Here is a 10,872-nt window from a genome sequence, read left to right on the forward strand (position 1 = left end):
TCAACTGGACATCACATCACATCACATTAACAGGACGTCACATCAACTGGACGTCACATCACATCAACAGGAGGTCACACGCATTTTGCATGCATTAATATGCATTTTCATCGCATTTGAATGGATTGTACAGTAAAAACACGGAATTTTGGGTATATAGCATCGAAAATGTATGGTATTTTTAAATAAATCGGTTAAATATAATGAAATATATGTATATAACTCAAAACTAAAGCTAAATCGGGGTTTAATTCATCAAAATTAGGGTTAATATAGGGCTAAAATCGGTTTTTGATAATTTACGGGGTGCATAGCAGCTACATGCATATGGATATCCTTGCATCGCATCATCACATCACATCAACATCACGTCACATCACCTGGGCATCACGTCACATCATCTGGAAATCACGTCACATGCATTTCACATGCGATAAAAAGCATTTTTATCGCTTTTTAATGGATTTTACAGTAAAAAACGGAAATTTTGGGTATTTTGCATAGAAAATTTATTGTATTTTTACATAAAACGCTTAAATATAATAAAATACATGCATACGGCTTAAAATTAAAGCTAAATTATACAAAATTAGAGTCAAAATTTGTTTTTTTAAATATACAGTTAGCACAGCAGCTACATCAGCTCATGCATATGGATATCCTTGCGAACGGCGTTGTTGAAACCCTCCTTGTAGCGATACCAAATGGGGCTTTTGACGATTGCATCGGTTTTACCTGGAATTTATAGAATGAATAGGTTAAAATAAGCGATAATTAATATATTAATTAATAAATAAGCAAAAATCAGATAAATAAAACAAAATATAGCGAATTTTATGAATAAAAAAGCTGAAATATAGAAAATTAAAGCGAAAAATCCAATTTTGATGATTTTAGGGTAGCAAATTTGATTAGTTTGTAGTGATTTTTGACCAGAAATGAAAGAATTCTAGAATAACATAAACATATCTAAATTATTGATTGAATTGAAGCTACAACTAGGCTATAAAGGAAAATAAAATAAAAACTACTGAATAAAGCAATACTCACAATCATCCCGTTGCCCTCCGACCGTTCGGTGCTGTATACGACCAAAGAAATCCTTCGAAATCGCCTGTAATAGCGTAATAAATAAAATTAGTAAGCACGTACACATTTAAAACTCCTAGTTACACATACTATATACAGTATTGTGCAAAATATATGCAACTGGGTAGAAAATTTTATATAAAAACCATGATTATTTGGGAAATTTCAGTCGCATATGCTTTGCACAACTCTGTATACATATATTCACTGCAAATTGATAATACTCCTGCAATTTATCTAGATAACTACGCAGCGCACAAAATGACATTGTATGAAGCAAGGATTCAATGCTCCAGCATTTATTCCACTGGGAGCTAGTCACAAATAGAAATTGACACACAACAAACAGCAGTAACAACTGACGAACGGATAAAATAAATACAAATCTACCAGAATTGTGGTGGCTGTAGTGGAAGGTATTTTCAAATGCCTCAGGAATCTAGCAGGAATGTCCAAATGCTTCTAGGTCACATAATCGACATTGATCCGACGAGCAGATTCTTAGTTTGTGCAGTTGGCTTCTTAGGCTGCAGATAACTTGAGGCGTGGACCTGTTAACCTATACTCAGTGTTGTCTTAGACCCGTCCGTGTACCATGCTTTTGCTTGTGACTTCCTTGAGAATGGAATCCTCCCACTCCCTCTTGCTGCTCAGAGCTATTCCGAATCGTTTCTCAAAGTGTACTAGCTTGATAATGTCATCCCTTGGAAGTAGAGCCATTGACAGTTTTCCACAGCTAATCCCCAATTTTTGGACGCTTGTTACCCTGCTGTTACCGAGTCCAGGTGTCATCAGGGCTAGTAATGTCTTATTGGCCATAGTGCACATGAAAGTAAAACCAATATTCTGCCAAAATTACAACCATTTTACATCTGTTCTTTAATAATCGAAGGAGCTCCGTACTGAAATTGGCGTATTGCATACAAAAAGCATTTCACTACACATTCCTTTGCAACACACGCTCCCGCAACCTATTTGACATGCAAATGTTAAGCTAAATTCTGCCTTAATGAATGACTCACTCTTCCACTTCAGCCTTATACACTACTAATACGAGCAAAGTTAAAAAGACTGTGCACTTTTCGGCTATGCATACAAAATAGAACTCAGAAGATAATAACAGGGATGTGGCAAGTTACTAAACATACTTATGTATCTACGAACTACTGCACTTCACTATGAATATTAGCTTTCACTTTGTTACTTACATCTTTCTTGGCATTTGCATTTTTATTTTCGATTTGCTTGGCCTTTAGCCGCTGCAGATGATTTGGTAGATTTTTCGTGGTATCCTGCGCAGCTGCTGGTGGGTTTTTAGTGGCTGACTTTCCATTTGTTTCCGCGGCTAAACGTGGCGTGGAACGTCTTATGCGCTCCAGTTCGACCTCACGTGCCACCAACTGTCGGCTGAAGTAGTTCAATGCGATGCCGGGATAACCTGCGGAGAAAGGAAAATAGAGAATTAGTACGAAAAATAATCTAAGAATAATTATTTATTAATTTTATGGTTCAAAACTTGTCGAAAATTGATTCTAAAAACATTCAGAGAGTAAAAAATTAAGATAACTGCCTTACCAAATAGGAAAATCGGCCTATTTCGGCATGCAACAACAAAATACCGTTTAGTCACAAATTCGCATACTCATAAACAACGCGAAGAATATATGTATTCTTAAAGCCAACGGGTTCGCAACCCTAGTACCATAATAAATATAGAGTCAATAGCTTAACTGGAATTACCTGGAAACTGTGCCAAAGCATCCAAATCGGGCTCCATCTGATAGACATAAGAACCCTCCGCTGCCTTCACTTGTGTATAGGTCAAACCGAGATCGGCCATAACGGTGACGGTGTGATAGAGATCATCGCGTTCTCTGACAAAAAAAAAAAATAATGAAACAAATAAATTAATTAAAAAATTAAAAAAATAAATTAATTAATTAAATACATAAACAAATAAATTAATTTATAAATTAAAAAAAAAAATAAATTAATTAATAAAATTAATTAATTAAACAAATAAATTAAATAAATAAATTAATTAATTAAATAAATAAATAAATTAAATAAAAAAATAAATTAAATAAAAAAATAAATTAATTAAATTAAATAAATTAAACAAATAAATAAATTAAATAAAATAAACAAATAAATTAATTAAACAAATAAATTAAATAAACAAATAAATTAATTAAATAAACAAATAAATTAATTAAATTAAATTAACAAAATAAACAAATTAATTAATTAAACAAATAAATTAATTAAATTAAATTAATAAAATAAACAACTTAATTAATTAAAAAAATAAATTAAATAAAAAATAATTAAATAAATTAAACAAATAAATTAATTAAATTAAATAAATACATTAATTAAATAAATAAAGTAAATAAACTAATTAAACAAATAAATTAATTAAAACAAATAAATAAATAAATTAATTAAATAAATAAATAAATTAAATGAATAAATAAATTAAATAAATATATAAATTAAATAAATAAATAAATAAAATAAATAAATGAAATAAACAAATTAATTAAATAAACAAATTAATTAATTAAAAAAATAAATTAATTAATCAAATAAATTAAATAAATAAATTAATGAAATAAATAAAAAATAAATTAATTGAATTAAATTAATTAATTAAACAAATAAATTAAATAAATAAATAAATTAAATAAATAAATAAATAAATTAAATAAACAAATTAATTAATTAAAAAATAAATGAAATAAATAAATAAATTAAATAAATAAACAAATAAATTAAATAAATAAATAAATTAAATAAATAAATAAATTAATTAAATAAATTAAATAAAATAAAAAATTATAAATAAATTAAAAAAAAAAACAAATTAATCCATACAATGAAACAAAATAGTAAATGCTAAATTTTCAGCATTTTGAGCCGCGCTTGTAACTGATTTCTATATATAATATGCGCCCACCTTTGCGATAGCAATTGCACAGCGACCGAACGAAATTGTGGCGATAATATGCGCTTGAGTAACGGCACAGTATCCACCAGAACGACATGACCCTGTCCGAGACCATTCATGCCCGTTGTAATACCCTTGCGAAAAGCTTGAAAAATATTGCTTTGTGTGGTGCTCTTCTGTCTGAACTGTAAATAAAGCACAAAGAAGGTAAAAAACAAAGAAAATGATATGAAAAAATAAAGAAAAAAAAAATAGAGAAGAAATAGAAAAAAGTCTTTATATACAAAAACTTAAGAGTTGAGTGAAAAAAGCGTAAAGTTCAGCAGTGATGTATTTATATACCACCATAAAAGAGAAAAATTAATAGCGGCCACAAAGTGCAATTTAAAGTAGGCTCAAACACAAAAATGAGCCATAGTGACCATCTCAAATTGTGGCGACGCAGTTGGCGCAATTTTGTTAATTGCCAAATACATTTTTTATTTACACACTTATATGTATGTAGGTATGTATGTGGCACAAAGATACAGAAGAGAAACTGACGAGTGCATGTGGTAAATCGCCACTAAACGCCTACTTATGGGACAGTTAATAAGGCAGAAGGCAGTTGGATCAACCTATGCGCTTTGGACACTCAAAAACACACATAAGCAGTTGAGTAGAACGTTTCAAAGTAAGTTCACATTCACTGCATGAATATGAAATTAAGTCATAAGCTTCAAACACTTTTGCATTTCTAAAGCGCATACAGAAAAGCGGTGTAAACAAGCGCTCCGGCACAATTGGTTAGATAAAAGGTTAAATATGCTTGTTGTTGCACTTATTCATTTCATTTTCACAATTTTTTTTTTTCTACATAGCCTTTGAGCTGAAAGGATGCTGCTTTTAAGGCTTAAGGCTACAGCAACCGTGGTGCAAGCAATTCAACCGATTCATCTAAGATGCACAGTGCTACTCAACGCTCACGTTCGAAAGGCCGTCATTAATCTCATGATTGCATTTAGAGTGTATAATGGAAATTACTTATTTCCTGATTGCCTGATTATTCACCGCTCCGAAGCATTGAAAGGCGTTTTAACTGCAATGGTTAGCAGAAAAAAAAACAAGAAATTTGATTCATCTTCCTTTAGAAGAATGTCTGCACAGTCTGACCTGTTTGCAGAGTTTTTCAATATTTGATAAAAGAAATAACAACAACTCGGTAGAAGGTAATGAAGTTTGCATAATTCATAGTGTCCAGCAGGTTGTTAATGAATGTAAGTAGATTGCCCAGCTATAGGATATTTGCAAAGAAAGCTGAAAAGTGTAAGCATAAACAAAGCATGAAATATACGGATAAGAAAAATGAAAAAAAAAAATAAATAGAAAAAGAGAGAATAAAAAACTGACAAAAAGAAAAAAAATAAATAAAGGGAATAGAAACTACGAAGAAATTACAGGAACGACCAAATTTATGGATCGGTAAATTTAAATATACGAACTTGATTTATATCGGACAAAAGACAGTTTTGTGGAATCTGTACAGTATACGTGAAAAAAACGGTGACTTTGCGTTTCTTCTCAATAGTTTCTTTATTTTTAATAATAATATCAATTAAATTTTAGACTTAACGCAACACTAAAAACTTAGACATTATATAAGAGATTTTCAACTGAATTTGATATGAATAGTGGCAGCTCCTTTCAATCTCCCGCTACGCACTCAACACCTTCGAAAATTCCGCAGTTCGAGTAGTTCTCTTCTCAAACACGCACTCGAAAGTCCCGATATCATTTTGTTCAGACCACCCATACACATTTGGAATTCGCTGAATGTCAATCGTCGTGCATTTTGTTTTAAGAATCTTATTAGTTCCAAACATTGTTCGACCAGCAAAGGGTCAACGGTTTTCCCATACATATCATGATCGAATACCCACTGCACTAAGGGTATCGTATTGTGTTTCTTAATAAATCCTAGGGTATCCGAAACTTTATCAAACGGTTGTAGATTTTTTTTCGGGGATTTTCGTTTAGAATGGCGTATTATACGATACATTTTGTTAAAATTATTTTAAAATTAAGTCACTAAAGTTAGAACAGTTTAATATTTATTTAGATGAGCTTGTAAGTTACACTCAGTTTTCTACTTTTACGACAGGAAAGTGTGTGTGTGGGTGTGTGTCTACGTAAAGTTATGAATAATTGAACAACTTCAATTTCTGTTCGCTTTTTGCAAATGCATTAAAGTCGTTCCACAAAAAGCTAGCAAGTACACTTTTGCATCGTCCCATTTAACATAAAATTAACGTATTTTACAACAGCGTAATTAACATTAAAACAAACAGAGGGTAATTTTATTGGCTAAACTCCTTTAATGGCATTGTCCTCAATTCAAATAATTGTTGAAATAGTTCGTTTATGTCCTTACGAGTCCTTACATTGGCAATAAATTAAATACTGAATTTTTTAGCAAACGAAACGTTGAAACAATTTTTATAACGATCATCGATAAACAGCTAGTTCGTTGAAATAACAGCTTGTCCGTGTTCAACTGTCTTGGGAATAGAGCAAAGGTCGTTGCAATGCCCACATTGTTTTTGAGACTTTTACATATTTTGTTGAAGTCTAAATATTAAGAAATAGCATCGTATGTATATAATTTTTGAAAATGGTGAAGAACAGAATTAATTTTCATAACTTCACATAACTTTATTCCTGTTGCTTCCGCGATCTTTACTTAAAACTCGATGTTTGTATTGCAAATATGAGCACTCCCGATTTATTTTAGTAACTGTAAACATTTTTGTTGCAATATTTACAGTATATTCCGAACTATTATTTATACAATTCCGAATTATGTGTTGTTGTTAGTGCTAAACTGCAAGAAATATTTCAAGATTTTGAGTGTTTTATTTATATTTTCTACTCTTTTCATTTCAACTTTAGGCCTCTTTCTTACACAACATGAAGAAGCCTGTGCTTCATCTCGTTAATAATTATAATACGAAACTGCTTTATGTGTTTCCATAATCACTTTATCTCACTTTCACAATTTCAGCTTGAGTTAAGGCCAATGTATGGGATTTAAATTATTAAAACGCATTGTCGATTTCAATAAACACAAATACACTGCATTGTCATCAAATATGACAAGTAAACGTCCGTACCTATTACATGGACTCGACTGTAGTGTCAAAATGTTTTTAGTTTATTCAATTCTTATTAGAATTTATCCAATTAGAAATATATTGTATGTTGTCGCCCGGAACATTGAACGTTTGTGATTTTATTTAATTCTTTCTCCATTAAATTTATTTCCACTTTTTCTATTATTATTAAGAAATAGAAACGTAGATCCGATATTAAAGTTTCGATTGGATAATTTTTCCATCTATTTATATGTTTATTTGTTTTATTTACTACACTTTATATTGATTTCATTTTATTTTACATTATTTTATGATTATGTAATTGAATACTTTCACTTAGTAAATTTTTGTAAAAATTGCGCGATAATCGAATTGAGATTTTTTGTATATAAAAAGTTCAACTTTCGTTTGCTGAACTTTTCAAATTATTTAACCGCGATATTTCACACTTTGAACATATGTTAAAACTACTAGATCACTTAATTCCGTATTCAATTAATTACATTCTTAGTAGATAATTAGAAAATATGTTAAAATCACTCACCTCGAAGCCTTTGGAAGGGAAATTTATTTTCGGCCATGCAAGTGTTGCAAACATCAAGTGCCACGCCGCAAATCCAAATTGCAAATAAGGGTAGACTGTATAATTCTGTAAGTGATTTATCTGATGTTGCACGGTATCGCTGAAGCTGAACCATTTTGTTGCCTCTACAACTGCAGTCAAATTGGGATCAGGCATTTTCTGATGTAAATAATTTTCAAAGACACCTTGTGTAAGACTGAAAGATAATAAAAATAATTAATAATATATAAGAGAACATGTTTTATTTTCTATTTTATAAGATTATTACCGTTCATAATCACCGCCGCCATGCACCACATCCAAAATGTTGCGCACACGTGTACTAGTCGACATATCTGTCATGGTGATTTCAACATCCTCTGTATTATCAAGGTGTTTCGATTTCCCCAACTGCTTGCGGGGGCGTTGTATCTAAAAACGTAAAAATGAATATATGATACCTATTATTATTTTTCTAAAACAAATATTTTGTATCAATTACCCTAAAAACTGCACCCCAAACATCGAACAATCCTTGTTGACGATCCTTTTGTCCCAAATTGGCGTTAAGTACATCTTGCAGCGTCAACGCTTTCTTCTGCGCACTAAAAATATTAAACGTAATAATTATATTAAAACATGTACACAAGAAATACTAATTGTGTTACTTACTTAAAAAATTGTAATGTTGATATGCAGCAGCGTACATCATTCCCAGACTTCTCCGACATGGCATACAATGCACCGAAATCAGTTTTTAGCCGTTCTCTCTGCGCTATCTGAAGTAGCCTAAAAAAAAAAAGTTGTAAATAATTATATTGCCATTGTTAATGAAAAGAGCACACCTTTCTGTTAATCTCGTTGTTTCGATGGGTGGAAATGTTACCACAAAGGCAATTTGCCGCAGCGGTCGCAACGCTGGTTCGTAGATATCGTTACAAATACAAATGATTGGACGTTTTAGTATATTACGTTCTGGTTTGCCACCTTTACCTTTCGCTCGTGCCTTGTTTATCGCATTGTCGCTCACGAATTTGACCAGAAATTCTATTGATTGACGTGGTGCGCCATCGATTTCATCTAAAATTATTATTTAATTATTATAAGCCTCTTTAAGGCAAATATTAATAAAATATCACACACCCAGCACAATACAATTTGGACGTCGATCTTCATTTAGTACCGACGACATTTGTGTTCCACTCTCCAGCGCTTGCTTGAAGGCTTCAGGACTACGATCATCTGAGGCATTTATTTCCCGCACAGCATAACCAGCGTGTCGTGCAATTGTATGCGCCAGCGTCGTTTTACCTAAACCAGGCGGTCCGCATAGTAAGGCCACTTTTTGCATCGGTCGTCCATGCTCATCCAAATTTGTATCCAACATGGATTGAAATTTTCTTTTCCGCCAACCCCCATTCGATTCAAACTTGCCAGTTCGTTTATTAAATGTATTCAAACCATTGCCAGTACTATTAGGATTATATTCATGCTTCTTTTTGAATTCCCTGAAATTAAAAATTTAAATGTTAAAAATTATATAAAAACAACCAATTTCACAACACACCTGCCAAACACTATTTTGTCCCACATTTTCAGCCAATACAGTAAACTCCGATTAGTCGCCTCATCCGACAGCAGATCTATGTATTTTCGTGGTTTATATTTTTCCACCCACAATTGTTCTTCTTCACTTGATTGTTGATCTGTTGAAACTGCAGGAGTTTGCTGCTGCGCATTTTCTTGTAGTTGTTGCGATGGTGTACTAGCGCGCTTCAAAACCTGTAAAATAAAAAGAATCAAATAGTCCATGAATTTTCCGAAAAAAAAATTACTTACAATATCATTTGCCTCTGCCCATATACGTTGTTTGTTCTCGCCCAATAAGCCATCAAAGTGCGACAAGGCACGCACATCCTCCAACGCACGATTCTCATATTCCTCCGAATGAAAACGAACGAAAACACGTTCGTGATCACCTCTTTTCAACACTTGGAATGGCCATTGAGGTACCGTGTATGACAAATTGCGCATTTTAAATTCATGCAATGCCTTTAGACGCGAAAGGTCATCCTTCCGTACCGCCTTATTATTTTCTTGCAAACGCCGACGTGTTTCTACAATTTTTTCAATCATTTCCAAATCACGTTCTTCCTCCGTGCGTGCTTTCTTTGCAATTGGATCTTCGTATGTTTCATTTTGAAACAAATCATCTATGTCACCGAAGAGATCACGTTCCAGACGTCTTTTATTACGCAGTCCCATTCCTTGTAGTTCGACTGCCGCATCATTCACTTCTTCCAAAGGTTCACATTCTGGCAATGGCGTCAAAGAAACTACTTCTTCTATAGGCGCTAGAGCAGCACGCGGTTTATTTGTGGCTAGTGGAGTTGAAGCGATGCGTTTATGTGGTCCACCGGGTGTTCCAAAAAGACGTCTATTCACGAGGCCACCTGAACTATTACTGACTCCAATGTTGGAAATTTGTGAAAGGTGAGGCGAATCAATGGCGTCGATTGCATTAACGGAATTAATAGTGTTATTGTGATTTAAAGTTGTGTTGGGTACAAAGAGTTCTGCAATGGAGGGGTAAAATAACGGAACTGCATTTTTTATGTATTTGCTTTTAGACTCACCTTCGCCTTCAGGGGGCACATCGTCCAACATTTCCAATTCCTCCTGATAACGGAGCTCAAATTCTTCATCCTCATCGGGATATTGATCCATTTTAACCAAGTTATTGCAAAACTAATTTTATTCACAGCAATATTAAATCTGCAAATTACACAAGTCAATGTTACCGGTGACGCCGAAAAATTAAACCAACGAAATTACCTTGACAATGTAAGTGCGTTTCAAAAAATCCCCTTCAATTACAGTTATGTTTCCCCAATCGTAATTGTTGTGTTTTTGCAAGAGGTGAATGTAAATAAACTGTCAAGAATGGCGCCAAAGTCATCTGCTGCTGACAGTGCTTCCAAGTCAGTTTACATAGAGGTAGACAAGGTGATATTTACACTGCGACTACACTAACGGCAATATCGTTGGCAATTAAAATATGAACTAGAAATACAATTTTAAACTTGTATCATTATTCAATCCTGCTTGTAATTACCTACAATAATAATTTTGTAATGTTT

The 10,872-nt window shown here is 32.6% G+C and overlaps 1 protein-coding gene across 1 annotated transcript; it reads right to left on the minus strand.

The window, feature by feature from the left end:
* Nucleotides 1–485: 485 nt before the first annotated feature.
* Nucleotides 486–10,793, minus strand: LOC105216141 (chromosome transmission fidelity protein 18 homolog). Its single transcript, XM_054226869.1, has 15 exons — nucleotides 10,568–10,793; nucleotides 10,369–10,507; nucleotides 9,572–10,308; nucleotides 9,300–9,514; nucleotides 8,876–9,240; nucleotides 8,578–8,812; nucleotides 8,405–8,521; nucleotides 8,235–8,337; nucleotides 8,022–8,164; nucleotides 7,715–7,949; nucleotides 4,049–4,224; nucleotides 2,830–2,963; nucleotides 2,298–2,527; nucleotides 1,051–1,114; nucleotides 486–735 (listed from the first exon to the last, which is right to left on the minus strand). The coding sequence occupies exons 2-15, from the start codon at nucleotides 10,457–10,459 to the stop codon at nucleotides 635–637; spliced, it is 2,946 nt and encodes a 981-aa protein (XP_054082844.1). The 5' UTR covers nucleotides 10,460–10,507; nucleotides 10,568–10,793; the 3' UTR covers nucleotides 486–634.
* Nucleotides 10,794–10,872: the final 79 nt, after the last annotated feature.

The sequence above is a fragment of the Zeugodacus cucurbitae genome, chromosome 3 (genome assembly GCF_028554725.1).
Source record: "Zeugodacus cucurbitae isolate PBARC_wt_2022May chromosome 3, idZeuCucr1.2, whole genome shotgun sequence".
Classification (NCBI taxonomy): Eukaryota; Metazoa; Arthropoda; class Insecta; order Diptera; family Tephritidae; genus Zeugodacus; species Zeugodacus cucurbitae.